This window comes from Budorcas taxicolor, chromosome 3, assembly GCF_023091745.1.
Source record: "Budorcas taxicolor isolate Tak-1 chromosome 3, Takin1.1, whole genome shotgun sequence".
In the NCBI taxonomy this organism is placed as follows: domain Eukaryota; kingdom Metazoa; phylum Chordata; class Mammalia; order Artiodactyla; family Bovidae; genus Budorcas; species Budorcas taxicolor.
The window spans coordinates 111,730,697-111,747,794 of NC_068912.1; the positions used below are offsets into that span (position 1 = coordinate 111,730,697).

At 49.2% G+C, this 17,098-nt stretch overlaps 1 protein-coding gene across 1 annotated transcript in view; it reads right to left on the bottom strand.

The window, feature by feature from the left end:
• The window catches only part of C3H1orf94 (chromosome 3 C1orf94 homolog), a 43,501-nt gene extending 27,314 nt beyond the window's left edge, over window positions 1–16,187 (bottom strand). Inside the window, exon 1 of the mRNA XM_052638177.1 lies at window positions 15,865–16,187. Within this exon, the coding sequence (XP_052494137.1) occupies window positions 15,865–16,187 (323 nt within the window). The remainder of the gene's footprint in view (window positions 1–15,864) is intronic.
• Window positions 16,188–17,098: the final 911 nt, after the last annotated feature.

The following is a 17,098-nucleotide window of genomic DNA, read 5'->3' on the forward strand; positions in this document are numbered from 1 at the left end:
AAATCCACCCTGCAGGTGGTCCCTCCTCAGCACCTGAGAGGACACTCCTACCCCTCCCACACCCCAGAGCCAGGTTGATGGAGAGGACCCAGAAGGAGCTGAGTGTAAACTCCTTCTCATATTCCTTGGCCATTCTTTTCTGGAACATCATGGGGATCAATGGGCCTCCTATGAAGCTTGCATTCCCAGAACAGTCTGTGCCAAGAACAGAGGGGCTCACCTGGGCTGCAGGTCCCTCTGAAAGACTGGCCCAGGGCACCCAACCCTCCCTGGGACAGTCTCTACAAACTCCTATTTCCTTTGCATCTGCCGTGAATCTGGAAGGCCAGTCTGGAAGCCAGGCATCCACATATATGCTTCTGTTTAATCTTCTCCATGCCTCTGGGCAATTGACAAAATCATTCTCTCTTTACAGATGAGAAAAGTGAACTGCTAAGAGGCTAAGGACTCTGTCACCAAGGAAGTGAAGAGGCTGTTGTGGGGATGCTCCTGGGTCCAGCTGACTTTCTGACCTCTTCCTGCCCCACCCCAGCTTCCTTTTCAGGGAAAGTTCTCCAGCGAGGTCTCCCTGCTCCAAGGCTGGGCTTCGTTCCCCAGTCTGAATGTAATCAAGGATATTGCCGGGATCATCCCATCACTCCAACCTGTGGAGGATCATCATGGTGAGTCCTGAGCCTGTCATCCGTGGCCTTAGCTGTCCCTGACAGCTCTGTGTCAGCTCTATGTCTGATGAGTCTGCCTTCTGGGTCCCCCGCCAATTTATGGATAGAAGGTGAGAGAGTCCAGAGTCCAGAGCCTTAGGGACATTGCTGGAAACTCTCCCCACCCCCCCACCCCAAGCCTGACAGTAATCCTGGATCAACACTTTGGGGGAATAAATCAATCCAGTCACTATCATTCCATCTCCATTTCTCCTAGACAGCCTCTATCAAACACCTGCTGCAATCAAGATTCAGCACACAGGTACAAGTCCCTAAGCAAGGGTCTCCCCTTCCTGCCCTTTCCACCCCCAAGAAAACATGATTCATTTGTTCCTTAGAAAACTGCATGCTGGCCGAGGAAAGACATCCTCAGAACTTAGATCAAACCATTCCCCCACTTAAATCCTTATGTGGGTTCTTACTGGACACAATAAAAATCCAGACCCCTTTCTGACCCCCAGGGCACCCCACTAAGTGGCCCAGTTATGCCTTCCTGCTTTGAGATTCCTCTTCTTCCAGCCCCTGTGGTCTCAGGAATATTCCTCTGCATATCGAGTTCACTCTAACCCGGGGTCTTTGCACCTCCTGGATGCTAGTCCGTCCCTGGACTAACTCTTACGAAGCACTCTCTGCTCCGTCAACCTGTTTATTTCCTTCCTAGTGTTCGTCACCCTCGCAAAGTATATTTTTTTAATGTCTTTATTTCCGACAATAACACATCTTCCCTGAGGGCAGGAATTGTATCTTGTCCACCACGGAAGCCTCAAGACCTTGAGCTGTGCTGGGCACCACCTCCAAGCTAAATAGGTATTAACTGAATAAATAAATGAACTTGCTCATGAATTTGTCTTTATCCTCGTCCATTTCTTGGAACTCTGGAAATCAAAAGCTGTGTTGCCAAAGACCACCCAGCTCCTTTTACTGGTTGCAGACTCCCTGGTTTTGATTCCATTTTTCTGGCCTTCCGTCTCATGTCCTTACTGCGGGCCTGGCACCCCTGTGAGCTGAAGGGATGACGATGACCAGCCTGTTTGACCTCATCCTAAGAACTCCCAACCCCGGTAAGGCAGTCCCACCACAGACCCCACAAAGATCCTGCCCACCTCTTAGAGCCCACGGTGGGGCTCCCAGAAAGAATTTTCCCTCTCCCACGACGGTGCTAGGTGCCACACCAAGCCTGCCTGCCTGCATCTATCTTTCTTCCTCTCTCCTTAAGAAGTTTTGCCGAGGCTGGCATCTCTCAGGTGCTATTTGCTTTCTCCTTTGAGTGGGTAAAAACCATAAAATCTGCCACAGACTCTATCACAGTGAATCATTCAGGGCGGTTAACCCAGCTCCCGGGCGCTGACAGAGGAAGCCAGTCAGAATTGGTGCCTGGCCTCAACGATGGCCACCACCTCCGCTCCGCCCGCCTCCAGAAATGATAGGTGTCTGATGGTGACTCTGTATGCGGGCGCGGCACGACATTTCAGCATTTGCAGTGTACAGAGTCGTATAAAAATAAAGGCTATTGACTGGCTGGCACCCCTTCCCAGAATAATGACTAAGCAAGCATGCTGTTAGCTCCCCGACAGCAGTTCTGTGTACATGATAACACAGAGCAAAGATGAAAACTGCTATTCATCTGAGCCAAACAACAGAAAAATGCAAGCAGAAAATTGTTAGTGCTGGAAGAGGACACCAAAACAAATATTTTCTTCCCACCATGGCATTTCAGATCGATGACAAAACATGGTACCCAGGCCTGGTGCCCGGGGAACATGGCTGACTGAAGATGGAAGCGAGCGAAGGGCTCAGGCTCCATCCAGAGACTGGCCAGCCTCGTGGTGGCAGGTGAGGCCGACTCCTCTGTGTGTCTGCGTGGGCAGAGCAGCAGAGTGGCTAAGAGCTCGCTGCCTGCAAGGAGGCAGGAGCTGAGTTCAAATTTCACGGCTGCATGGAGGCCAGACCTCCATCAAGCTGTCGAATATGTCTAAGCCTCTGGTTCCAGTTCACAAAATCAGAAGAGTGAGTATTTATGGAGGATGAACTAACCAGCAAGGCACAGCGCTAAACACATTCCATGAAAAACTCTTATCTGAATCCTCACAACAACTGCAATGGGGTAGTGTGAAGACCGGCTATAGCTTTGACCCTATGGTAGCGCCTGCTTGGTTGGTTCAACAAAGAAGCAGAGATGTGGCAAGCGCTTGGGCATTAGGGCTTAACCTCTGGTTTCTCGGGGGTTTTGGCGACCTCCCCATGAACAAGCCCAGGAGGATAACACATCCCGTGGAGGAAAACCCCAAGATCCTCAGCTGACTAGCCAGGCCTGGATGACCACAGACATGTGGGTAAGGATGAGCCACGTCCTGCCACGCATGCCCAGCTCCACCCAGAAGAACCAACTGGCAGAACCCAGCCTACTAGATTGCTCAGCTGGGGACAGCTGAGTAGGAAGCTGTGGTTTAGAGCCACTAAAATTTGAGGTAGTTTGTTACACAGTCAGCCCTCCATAGTCACAGGTTCCACATCTGTGGCTTCAACCAACTATGGATGAAAAATACTTGAAAAAAAATTTCAGAAAATTCCAGAAAGCAAAACTTGAATTTGCTGCACACTAGCAACTACTTACATAGCTTTTATGTTGTACTTTACAATTACTTACATAGCATTTACATTGTACTATGTATTGTAAGTAATCAAGAGATGATCTCAAGTACACAGGAAGGTGCATGTAGATTATGTGCAAATACAAGGCCATTTTATACGAGGGGGAGGGAGAACGACTGTTTATCAAAAGCCCACGGAGATACAATTATCCCAGTTTCTAAATGAAGAGGTCAAGGGCCCCACTCCCCGTCTGGCCCCCACCCTCACTTGACCAAGGCTCTTGGACACTCTGGGTCTTCTCGTCTGCCTGGGGAGCAAGGACCCATCTTCTTTTCCCCTGGAGCCTACATCACAGCATCAAAGGCAGCCTCTGTCCAGTGTGGACAAAGGCTCTGTCAAAAGCGACCTGTGTCCTCATCTCTCCTCTCCCCAGACCTAGGATTCACCAATCTGCCCTGAGTCCCCCCTCCCACACACACACCGCACCATGCACACACACACACACCAACCTATGCGTGTCTACACAGCATTACATATGTGCACACGCACGTTTCCCAAACCATACGTGCAAACACACATGCCACCACCCCCTCCACACACATCTATGCACACACCCACACACCACAGTCATACTCACATACATACTAACCCATACGTACACACACACAAAGCATAACCATGTACACGCACCCACCCAGGCACACAGATATGCTACAACCACACCCAGCTGTGTGCACACAGACAACCATGCACACCACAGCCGTGCACACACACACATGCTACAACCATGCACACACACACACCACAGACGGACACATACCTACACAGGTAAACATAGCACAGACATGTACACATACTTCACAACTGTGCACACACACCCATGTACACACATAGACACACCCACGTACACGTGCACACAACACGGCCATAGCTCATAGAAACCCAGGAGGAAGAAAGGGGGAAGGAGGGCGGGCTCCCCCCTTACAAGCCGAGAGGACTGGGCCGATATTTCCAGTTTGCGGGGTGAAGAGGGGAGTGGAGAGAAGCTACAGACTCCATTGCCACCCCAGGGCCCATGCTCCTGCATCCCAAAGGTACCTGGAAACCCAGAGCTGCATCTCCGGGGCCCTCCCTAGTGAGGGGGCAGAGTGGGCCGCAGGCTTGCAGAAACTCTGACTCCCGCCCCTCCTCCACTCTCCGGGCTGCCCGAGGATTAAGTGAGATGATGAATGTGAAAGCACTGGGTAAACTGTGACGGGCGCTATGCAAATGTTAGCGGCTCAGACCTCTAGACCCACAGTGCGGGGAGCGGCCTGCTGACCCTTCACAGCCCAGGGTCCAGGCTGGCTGTGGGTAGGAGGTCACAGAAATCTTGGTCATCTGTCCTGAGGGGATGGTGACACCACCTGGGGTTAAGGGAGGTGGCACTGTGGAATCCCTCAGCTGCCCGAGCCTGGACTCCATGTTTATCTCATTTCTCAACAAAGGTCTTCACACAGGGTGGAGTGCCTTTTCTACAGTATCCCTGGCATCTGCTTAGAAGGCAAAAAGAGTCAATCTCCTTCCTTCAAGCTTTTCTTTGGAATACCTCTTTCTCAAAGCTGTGTCCCTTTGAAGCCTGAGGTTCCCTCATTTTTGACCCTCAAAGTATCAGAGAACTTTCTACAGCTATGCACAGGAGTCCCCTGGGGTGCTTGTTTCAAATGCAGATTCCTGGGCACCCTTGTGGAAATGGCAGTTCAGTTGGTCCAGAATGGGACCCAGGCATCTGCCTTCTGAGCCAGGATGCCCTCCCTCCACCCTCTGCCTCCAGGCCTCGGTTTGGATGCAGATGGATCATAGGAAAAACAAGAGAATTCCAGAAAAACATCTAGTTCTGCTTCATTGACTATGCTAAAGCCTTTGACTGTGTGGATCACAACAAACTAGAAATTTCTTCAAGAGATGGGAATACCAGACAGCCTTACCTGCCTCCTGTGAAACCTGTATGCAAGTCAAGAAGCAACAGCTAGAACCAGACATGGAACGACAGACTGGTTCAAATTAGGAAAGGAGTACCTCAAGGCTGTATACTGCCACTCTGCTTATTTAACTTACATGCAGAGTACATCATGAGAAATGCCAAACTGGATCAAGCACAAGCTGGAATCAAGATTCCTGGAAGAAATATCAATAACCTCAGATGTGCAGATGACACCAGCCTTATGGCAGAAAGTGAAGAGGAACTAAAGAGCCACTGGATAAACGTGAGAGGAGAGTGAAAAAGCTGGCTTAAAACTCAACATTAAAAAAACTAAGATCATGGCATCCAGTCCCATCAGTTCAGTTCAGTTCATTTCAGTTCAGTTCAGTTGCTCTGTCGTGTCCAACTCTTTGTGGCCCCATGAACCGCAGCACGCCAGGCCTCCCTGTCCATCACCAACTCCCGGAGCTTGCTCAAACTCATGTCCACTGAGTTGGTGATGCCATCCAACCATCTCATCCTGTGTTGTCCCCTTCTCCTCCTGCCCTCAATCTTTCCCAGCATCAGGGTCTTTTCCAAGGAGTCAGCTCTTCGCATCAACTGGCCAAAGTATTGGAGTTTCAGCTTCAACATCAGCCCTTCCAATGAACACCCGGGACTGATCTCCTTTAGGATGAATTGGTTGGATCTCCTTGCAGTCCAAGGGACTCTCAAGAGTCTTCTCCAACACCACAGGTCAAAAGCATCAATTCTTTGGCACTCAGCTTTCTTTATAGTCCAACTCTCACATCCATACATGACCACTGGAAAAACCATAGCTTTGACTAAATGGACCTTTGTTGACAAAGTAATGTGTCTGCTTTTGAATATGCTATCTAGATTGGTCATAACTTTCCTTCCAAGGAGTAAGCGTCTTTTAATTTCATGGCTGCAATCTCCATTTGCAGTGATTTTGGAGCCCAGAAAAATAAAGTCAGCCACTGTTTCCCTATCTATTTCCCATAAAGTGATGGGACCGGATGCCATGATCTTCGTTTTCTGAATGTTGAGCTTTAAGCCAACTTTTTCACTCTCCTCTTTCACTTTCATCAAGAGTCCCATCACTGTATGGCAAATAGATGGAGAAAAATGGAAACAGTGACAGACTTTATTTTCTTGGGCTCCAAAATCACTGCAAATGGTGACTGCAGCCGCAGAATTGAAAGATGCTTGCTCCTTGGAAGAAAAGCTATGACCAACCTAGACAGCATATTAAATAGCAGAGACATTACTTTGCCAACAAAGGTCCATCTAATCAAAGTTATGGTTTTCCAGGAGTTATGTATGAATGGGAGAGTTGGACTATAAAGAAAGCTGAGAGCCGAAGAGTTGATGTTTTTGAACTGTGGTGTTGGAGAAGACTCTTGCAAGTCCCTTGGACTGCAAGGAGATCCAACCAGTCCATCCTAAAGGAGATCAGTCCTGAATATTCATTGGAAGGACCCATGCTGAAGCTGAAACGCCAATACTTTGGCCACCTGATGGGAAGAACTGACTCCTTGGAAAACACCCTGATGCTGGGAAAGATTGAGGGCAGGAGGAGAAGGGGATGACAGAGGATGAGATGGTTGGATGGCATCACTGACTCAATGGACATGAGTTTGAGCAAGCTCTGGGAGTTGGTGATGGACAGGGAGGCCTGGCGTGCTGCAGTCCATGGGGCTGCAAAGAGTCGGACTTGACTGAGCAACTGAACAACAATGCAATAGGATGCACAGATAAGGATTTCCCTCCAGACACTGCAGCTCCCCCATCTGCATCCTCCCCCTCTCCCTCAGGGCAGGTGTGACAGTCTTAGAAAGCAGATTGGCTGGTATAAGTGAGACCTCCCACTCTGCCCTCAACCTGACCCGCCATGCCCTGGAGGTGAAAGAAGGAAGTAGAGAGGAAGAGATTAGCGGGCAGAAGTTGGGCCTTGGACTGGAAGGGTGAGGGTGTGTGGCGGGGTGGGGAATGACCGATTCAGTGAGCTGGGGAATGAGACAAGAAATACTGGGGAATAAATACAGCAATAAAGGAGCTTCGGCTGAGAGCTACAGAGTGATTCTTATTGTTCAAATTATCTTTAAAACTTTTCATTTGAATCTGTTTAATAAGAGGAGGCTTACCCTAAGGAAGAGGTATTTTTTTAATGTGACTTGGGAGCTGAATTGGAAAGAACGTTGCAACAAAGATATTAAAAAGGGGATTAAACCAAACCACTGGTGGCCCATCTCTGCAGGCTCCCAGAACCTGCGACACAGCTCCTGAAACCATAAAATTAAATTAAAAAGGGGGACACGGGACGTGGGATGTTAATCATGATTCGTCTTGGCCTTCATCGTTCATGGCTCCCGGTACTAAGCAGACATGCAAGGGCTATTCTGAAGGGCCCCTGGTGCCAGGAATCAGCTCTGGCCTTGAAGCTTCACCAGGTTCCTATCCCTGTTCTGGTCCCTGCGGGCTGGATGACTCTGGGCAAGTTGCCTAACTTCTCTGAGCCCTGGCTTCCTCACCTGTAAAACGGGAATAATATTAACCATCGACGGAGAAGGGTTGCTAAGACAATGAGATAAACAGAAAATGGAAACAACAGAGCTTGGCACATATCAGTTGCTCACGAAAACGTCAGTTCCCTTCTTAGGCTTAAGGCAGAAGGAAGAAAAGAGCTCGCAATGTCTTGGCTTCCTGACATCCTGTCCCCACATCACTCAAAGTTTCCTCTGATGACTGTGACCTCTCACTTGGACCCTGGCCACCTCTGGGCTTCATTCTCCTTGCAGTGGCATTTTTATGGCTCATCCGTCATTCACTTACTCATTCATTCATACACACTGCATTGCCACCGAGTGCCAGGAACTCGGCTGGGCGCTGGGGAGACAATGATGAGTAAGACACAGCCCTTGCCCTTAAGGAGCCATGGTCAAGTGGGGGATGGGAGACTGTTGCCACCGGCAGAGTACAGTACTTGCCAGAGGACCACCTCATCAGAAACCCTGCTCCAGAATGAGGCTGAAGCATCTCACTGTGGCCTTGTGTCCTCCCCTCTGGCCAACAGTCAGCCGAAGAGCTGGTTCTAAACTGACTCTTCCGTCCCATCACCCTCATCTAAAGACCTCTGCCATTTGGTCCTCTGAGCTAAGGAAGCACTTGTCCGTCCTGCTTTCTCCTGTGAGATGATATGAGTTACAGAAACCAGCTGTTATATTCCCATTTATGGCTCCACCTGCCTAGAGTCTCAGACCAACATGCTGGCCTCCACTGAGCACTTTCCCTGGGCTTAGGTTTTCAGGTATATAAGTCTCCTCCTCCCACACTATTGTTGATTACTTAACCCCTGTCACTTTATCCTTGATACTCATGATAACAGAGTGACAACGAAGATGGTGAATTTGGAATCACTATTTTCTGCCAGGTGCTGTGCAAACTTTGCATACATTCTTTCATTAACCTCCACAACAGTCCTTTAGGTGGTCACTATGACTTTTTCCACCTTTCAGATGAGGAAAATGGGGCATAGAAATCGTGAGCAACTTGGCAACAGCTGGGACGTATACTGGGATTCTAAATCCACCTGTCTCCTTATTTTATTGTTATCTGAGCCACCTTTAAACTCTTAGGAAAGAGAGGGGATATAATTGCTTATTTAAATTTTTTTAAAAAGGAACATAGAAGAGGGAGAAAGGAAAAATGTTAAATGGGGTCAGCAGTGAGAATTTTAGAGGATGATATGCTAATTCCAGGTCTTTAAGGATGGGTAAGATTTCAGTAGACACAGGGAAGAAAGGCATTCCTGGTAGAGGAATAATTTGAGTGATGGCAGGGGAGTTGTATGCCTGCTCATGGCACATCCTGGTTTACAGGGAGTTTGGAGAAGAGCACTCAGGGCTACACCTAGAGAAGTAGGCAGGGCCAACTAGAGAGACACTTCAAGACCAGGTCAGGCAGTTCAGAAGATGAGGAGGAATACATGGGGATGCCTGAGTAGTGCTGTTGATGTGTTTCAGGAAGATGAAGTTGGCAAAGGGTGAAGGACATCCAAGAGGGAAAGGAACCAGGAGCAGTAAGACAAGATGGTCTGAAAATGGGGGAAGAGAAGCCTGCAGGGAGGCAAGGAATCAAAAACCATCACGAAGGCGACCAACAGGTGCGTAAGGAGGTTGGAGGAGGGAAGGGCTGAGGCCCTTGAACCTCTGTCGGCAGCACCGGATGTGCACTAATTCACCTGACAACCAGGCTGGAGGATGCATCGGTGTCAGTGGGATGGGGATCACAGCAGTGGCTGAGACAAAGCCCTGGGAAGCTTAAGGGAGGGGACACTCAACTATCCATGAGAAAAGGATTCCAACTTTGGGAGTGGGTTTTCTCTCACCTTCCAAAATGTCAAGGGATGTGAGGATGTGTTTCATTCAGGCCAAATGGTGTATGGCAGCTTCCTCAGATTTTCAAAGAGGACTTTGACCTCTTCAAGGGAAGAGGATGGTACCCAGGAGCAGAACTGGCTCTAGGGCAACAGTCTGAGTTCTCACGTGCAAGTCTTGTCCTCATCACTCCCATCACTAGTTTTCAAGCTTTTTTTTTAAAAGAAAATTAATAAATAAAAGTCGGGATATATTCCAAACAACTGTTACAGAAGAGTAAGATTCATCCCATTTTTTCCTGAGCTGGGTCTTGAGAAGAAAGTGTCCAGAAAGAGTCCTGTAAGTGCAGGGAAAGATGGGGAGTTCCCTCGGGGTGATGGGAAATTGTGTGGGAATGGGAGTGGAAAGGTGGCTGTCTTACTGTTTAAATAACAGTAGCAACAAGCCACGGGGCCTCCCGATGGTTCAGCGGTAAAGAATCTGTCTGCAATGCAGGAGACACAGGAAACGTGCGTTCGATCTCTGAGTTGAGAAGATTCCCCAGGAGGAGGAAATGGCAAGCCTCTCCAGTATTCTTGCTGGGAAAATCCCACGAACAGAGGAGCCTGGCAGGCTACAGTCCATAGGGAGGCAAAGAGTAGGACATGACTGAGCTGCTGAGCATGCATGCAGCGACAAAGGACTGGTTTATTGAGAGAGCAGCTCAAAGGAGGCAGTGCCTTGGGTTCCAAGTCCCAGCGGCTCTCCCACATGGAGGTCTGGCCGATGGGTGCAAACAGTGAAGATTTACTAAAGCAAGTACAAAACAGCCCTATTTCTTCTTGCAACAGATACCTCTGAAGTCTGCCAACCAGGAAATCATGTTTTTTAGATGCTTAAATGGATTTCCTTTCTTTCTGTAGACTTATCCTCCTATTTGGGTCTGGCTCAGGATCACCTTCCAGCTCATCTCCCCCAGCCTCCTCCAGGAAGCCTTCCCTGAACCCCAAGCCCAGGTCACCCATGGAATTGGCACTTCACCAGGACCTTTATCCTATTATGTTGTGATCTGCCTTTCTCAAGACACTGAAGATCCCTGTGGGAGTTCGTAGATTCTCCCCATCTTTTTCGCCATTGTATTCCTTTCCCACTTTTGTCAGGCAAGCAGTAAATGAAGTGAAAGTCACTCAGTCGTGTCCGACTCTTTGCGACCCCAGGGACTATATAGTCCATGGAATTCTCCAGGCCAGAATACTGGAGTATTCCAGCAGCCTTTCCTTTCTCCAGGGGATCTTCCCAACCCAGGAATCAAACCCAGGTCTCCTGCATTGCAGGTGGATTCTTTACCAGTTGAGCCACCAGGAAAGCAGTAGACACACAACAAGTATCTGTTGAATGTCCTTGCTGCCACGGGGACCTGTATCCATCCCACCCCCTGGACTGGCAGCTCTCAGAGAGATAGCCTTCTGTCCTAGTCATCTGTGTATCCCAGGGACCCAGCACAGGACCTGGCACCCAGAAGGCGACTACGAGTGTTTGTTGACTGACTCCATAAATGAAGGCATGAGCAAACGCCATTTCACAGGCCAGCCAATGGAGTCAACAGCAAACCCCAGACCCCCATCCCGAGACTGTGCAGTGTTAGTAACAGGGAAACTGAATGAATACGGAATCCTAGAATATGAGTCAGTAAGTGACTTGCCACAATTCTTTCGGCCCAAATTTAAAACTAATTAAAAGATGACTGAATGAGATTCTGGAGTTAAACTGACATTAGATAGAGCTACAGATTTCTCCCTCACAGCTCATTTCTCTCCATTTCTTCCTCAATAAATTGTCCAACCAGTGCTCAAGCCAAAAACCTCAATTCAGCCTTGATGTCTCTGTCTATGTGCAGGCTCCTTTGGCTCCCCTTTAAATATGTGCCAAATCCCCCTCTGTCCACAGAAACTGCCCTCACTCTGGACCAGTCGCCATCACCACTGTGCTCCCTGGGCTACTGAACGTCTTTCTAGAGGCCTCCCTGCTTGCTCTCTCACCTGCCCCATTTCCACACAGCAGCTAGTGGCATCCTTAAAAACCAGTCCATGCAATCATGTTACACCCACTTCCTAAAATCCTCCAAAGGTGTCCCATAACTCATATCATGAAGAATCAAATCTGAAGTCCCCACTAGGTCCTCCAGGCCCCTGAGACCTTGCCTGCCTGTCTCTGATATCACCTCGTGCCACATTGTGTCACTTACCACACGCCAGCCTTGTTGTCCCTCTCCAAGCGCACTCACACCTCCGAGTCTGTGGTTTCTCTCCTTTCTATCTGGACATCCTTCCTTAGATTTTCACCTGGCTGGCTCCTTCTTGGCATCCAGCTCTTGGCTCAAAGGACTACCTCTGCTCAGAGAGTTCTTCCCTGACCACTCCATCTAAAGAAAGTCCCCTTAGTACTTTAGTCAGTTTTGTTTCCATAAGCTCATTCCTCCCTAGCTGAAATTATTCGTTTAACTTTAATGTGCTTACAGTTGGTTTCTCCCAACTAGAACACCAGTCCTTTTTCCATCCTAAAGTTATATTCTTGTATTTACTTGCTTTGTGTTTCTCTCCCCTACTTGAATGCAAGCTCTAGGAAAGGAGGGCCTTGTCTGGTTTACAGTTCTATTTCACTAGCTCTCAGCACAGTGCCAGGCACACAGTAGATGGCTTAATGAGTATGTGTTGAATGAATAATTGGATGAGTGAACTCGAAGTGTGTTCATAGGCTGAAGTCAGCTTGGAGAGAAAAGTGAATGTGGTGTTAATTGCCGTGAACAGGAATATAGGATATAGAAGAGAACCCAGTCTGCTCAGACTGGATCATACCTGGATTGTCGTACTTGGTTCTGGTTGCTGCGCTGCCCTAAGAACCAGCAGCGTGGGCAGGAAACTGACCAAACATGACAGGAAGCTCAGGAAAACAAAGACACTCAGCTTACAAAGACAAGAAATCCTAGGGAAGATGTTGTTACCATCTTTCAAGAACTAAAAGGGCTACTGAGAGGACGGGGGGATAGGTTCGGTTTGGAGCCCTAAGGGCAGAATCTAGGTCAATGGGTTTGATAGAGACAGATTTCAGCACTAAAAGAAAATGATTTTTTGATAGTCAGGGTTCATATCGAGGGAAGGAGCTACCTTAGGAAGTAGTGAGCTTCTCATCTAAGAGAGTGGATAACCATCTAGCAAGGATGTCAAGGAAAGGATTCAAGCAACAGAAAACGGCCTCCAAGTTCTCTTTCAAACTTGAGATGTCTGGGTTTCCATGATAAATGGGGACCAAAAAAAAAAAATTCTGGCTAATAAGAGTTCTAGAACTTACTTGTCTAGCTGCCTTGATAGCAATTAACATTACCAAAACCCAAACTGGGTTTACAAATGAAACACTAGACAGATTAGCTGAGAGGGTGAGAAGTTATCTTGTGGGCCTGAAGCCATCTGACAAATATGCTGGACAGCTCCCTGGCTATGAACTCTGTTAGCTATGATTGCTCACCCAGAACATGAGACTGCCAAGTATTTTGACTTTCCAAAAAGATGTCTCAGTTCCTGGAGCCAACACCAGTGCATAGTGGGTAAGATGGTCCTAGGTTTGTTTTCTGAAACTCCACCACTTCCTAACTGTAGGACCTCAGGCCTACAGAAGAAGAAATGAAGCCCTCCAAACCAGTTATTTCATCTGTAAAAAGGATTTGATTGAAAAATAGGGGAGGAAGAATTGAAACAAGAATGGACCAAAGTTAATAATTAATGAAGCTGATTGACAGACATTCACTATACCATTCTCTTTTACATGTTTGAACATTTGCATAACAAAAAGTTCAAAAGAAGGGGAGTTTAAAAATAGTCCCCAGTTCATGTAATAATTGTAGGGCTTAAAGAAATCACCATCATCATTATAAGGAATTTTTACAAATCCTAGTTATTACTGGGAATGTTTAAATATCCCATTTAATCATCCCAACAACCCCATGAAATGCATAGTAATCATCTCCATTTGGCAGATGAGGAAACTGAAGCTCACATAAATTAAACAAATCCCGCAGCTGGCACAGGGCTGAAATGAGATCTGAAACCAGAGCTATCGGACTCCACCATCGCAGCTGCCTTTATTTCAAGAATAGCTCATTGTGTTCTACTTGGTTGATATCTGCACAATTATGATATCGTTTATTCATCTAAGGCAATGGTTTCCCAGCTCTTTTCTTATGGCAGAATCTTTTATTTCAGCGCAGCCTTTACTTTACTTTTTTTTTTAATGATTTTTTTTTTAAATTGGAGGCTAACTACTTTACAATATTATAGTGGTTTTGGCGTACACTGACATGAATCAGCCATGGGTGTACATGTGTTCCCCATCCTGCAGCCCCATCCCATCCCTCTGGGTCATCCCAGTGCAGCCCTGAGCACCCTGTCTCATACATCGAACCTGGACTGGCAACTTTACTTCTGAACTCCAGTGAGCAAAAGCCATAAAAGCTGAACAGTTCTGGCTGAGGTGGGGATTGGGACCCAGAAATCAGGCCACTCAACTTGAAGGTGGCCTCCGAAGTACTCAAGCATTTATCAGCATCATGTGAAAACCCCAGATGGAAGGCAACAAAAACAACCCACACCTCCAAGCCCTGAGAACTGCATTTAGGGACAGCCTCACTGGGATAATGCAGCTGATTGTTTCCTGTCCCCGTCACATTTGGTCCTCATTGTCAACTCGATGTGGACAGGGCAGGGCATATCACCCTCCATTTGCGGATGAGAAAATCAAGGCCAAACGGACCGGCCAAAGGTTTGCCAGGTTCACTTTCCAGCCAAGCGCAGACTGGAAGTAGAGTCTGTTTCCACTAACTCCGTGAGTCCTGGCAGAGAGGGTGCCAGCTACTGGAAACTGCCACTGACCCTTGGTTCACAAAGGGGACAATCAGCTCTTTGAGAGCTGAGCAGAGCCCCACAGGCCCCCTGCCCAGTCCTTGTCCCAGAGCAGATGGCAATGGGTCTCAGTGCCACCCGGAGGGCCAGATAGCAGGAATCTGGCTGTAGACAGGCCATTCCCATCCCAGCCATGTCCTGTTGAGCAGGGGCAGAGAGGCAGCAGTAGCCAAAGTGCCTTCTTCCCTTATGTGTAGTAACTGAATGAGCCCCAAAAGGACCAGACTTCAGGGAGTGTGAACTGGGAAGCAGTTACACTTTGCCTTTCCTAGCTCTTGCGTAGAAATCCCTGAAACCAGAAACAGTTGATAATTGCCTGAAGGGTTCCCCCACTTCAGAGCATCTCTGAGCTGAGCTGGAGCATGTGTTGAAACAGGCAACACTTAATTATCACCTAGTCTTTAATGACCACTTAATTATTAACACTTAATCCATCTGTAAAATGGGGACACGAATACCTGCCTCATTGGGACTCTGGGAGGATTAAGTAATGTTTGCAGCCCACTTTGAAGATGCAAAGCAGTGAACACGTGCTCAAAGGTGACATTAATAACTCGGTGGATTTATTCGCTTTTCCTAACAAGGTCCTTTCTTCCTCTCTGCTCCTCCCTCTCCTTTCTAATATATCCATCCCCAACAATATCTGCCCAACTTTGCCCTGGTGGAGAAACATTTAGCTCTGTGTTTCCCAGATACAGGATTTCCCATCCAGGAAACGGGCTATTTACAGCCATCTTCCCGCACTTTAATTTTCTATTATGTCCTCTGAATATGTCAATGCCTTCCCAGTAAATATTTTGATGTGCGCTCCTGCAGCGGCTTCTGTGGAGGCTGAATGGGACAGCTGCTCCCTGTATTAGGGAATTCCAGATGTGGTTTAAAACCACCAAATTCATCTGTGCCAATGCCTAGCTTTACAGGGCAGGAGGGGAGAAGCATATTCTAGTTGCCTCTGGGGAAAGCCACAGACATCTAACCTTCTCCCTGGCTAGGGTGGGTTTTCAAGGTCTTCGGATCTACCTTGGTATTGTCTATGCCTCTGCACAAGAAATGTCCTCGAAGTGGGCTGGTACAGCAGCAGAAATATAGTTCTGTTCTGGCCCCTCACCCAGGTAACTTCAGGACCCCAATCATTTTGTTCCTGTAAAGACTGTCAAAGGGTCGTGGTGGGTGGGGGAAAACACACAGCCTTTAGGGTTTAGCCAGGCAGAGCAACAGGTCAAAACACTCCCCCCGGACCCCAAAAGTCAGACCTCATTTCCTCCCTCCTCCCTTGCGTGAAGTAAGGGCACACTCACTCTTCTTGGAAGCTGAGCCCGTCTCTCGGAGTGCCAGCCACGGGGGCAGAGAGCTGCTCCTTGGAGGTCCTGGGCTGCAGGGCCTCTGGCAGGCCCTGAACTCTCTTCCAGATTTCATGGCAAGTCTTGTCTAAGCTGTCCTGGGGTGTGTCCTGGTGGATCCAGATGTATCTGGGGAACGGGCCTAGGGCGGAGGGGCGCTTGGCCACCAGGGCCGAGGACGAAGCCAGCCCATTGCCACTGGCCATCCTCTTCCTCTCTTTCCAGAAGCCCCTTTGTCCACCCAGGGCTCGAAGACAGGGTGACCATCCACCACACCTCATTCACCAGGAAGGGCAGTGAGGATGGGGAGGAAGGAGGTCAGTTCTGTCTGACCGCTGGTCCAGAAAGGTGACTGCGTTCAGAGGCCCTTGGTTTGTGTTTGAAAGGTGAATGGACAGCTTTCTTGCGGGCAGGGGGAGCTTATTTTGATCTGTTTTTAGTTGCTCTTTCCTGACTTTTGCCCCCCTCCCCCTCTCCCGTAGAAGAAAATATTTAAAAGTCAACAAAAACCAGTAGCTTAGTAACCGTGGAATCCCCCTGAGCTCAGGAACCAGGCGCCTGGGCGGGCAGAATGACATCTGGGAACAGCTGGAGGGGGAGGGCTGGCTCTCCCCACAGTCCCTGGCCCTCACCCGTTGCCACGAGGCCCTAGGCTCAGTCCATCAGTGCCCGCTAAGCCTGGGGGTGCGGGGGTGAGGGCCTGGCATCGTGCGAGGCCCCGGGGGCTGGGAGCCCGCCATCGGCTGAGCGCCGCTTTGCTCGCCCCACCGGCCCCTCTGGTGCCCTGCCGCTCAGCTGCCCGCCCGCAGGAACAGTCCCCGAGTGCCCAGCGCCCGCCCGCTGTCCCCAGCAGACACCAGCTACGACCCCCCTCCCCGCCTCGCCGGGCTTTGGGATTGTCGGGGAAGGGTCCCTAAGCCTTAAACGGGCGCTTTCTCCGCGGGGCAGCTGGGCCAAGTTGCCTGCTTGTGGCTCCCTGCCTGCGGACGCTTCCCGTCCAGCGCTGGAATTCCTTGGTGGGTTTCAAACGCAACGGCTAGGTGCGCGGGACGCCCAGGGTTCGGTCGGTGCCCCAGGCCCTCCGGGGGTGGGGGCGGGGCCCGGAGGACCCCAGGGCGCTTGCCCCGGTTAGAAGTCCAGGACATCGCGCCCCCCCGCCTGGCCCGCCGCTCCTCCGCACCCACCTGGGCGC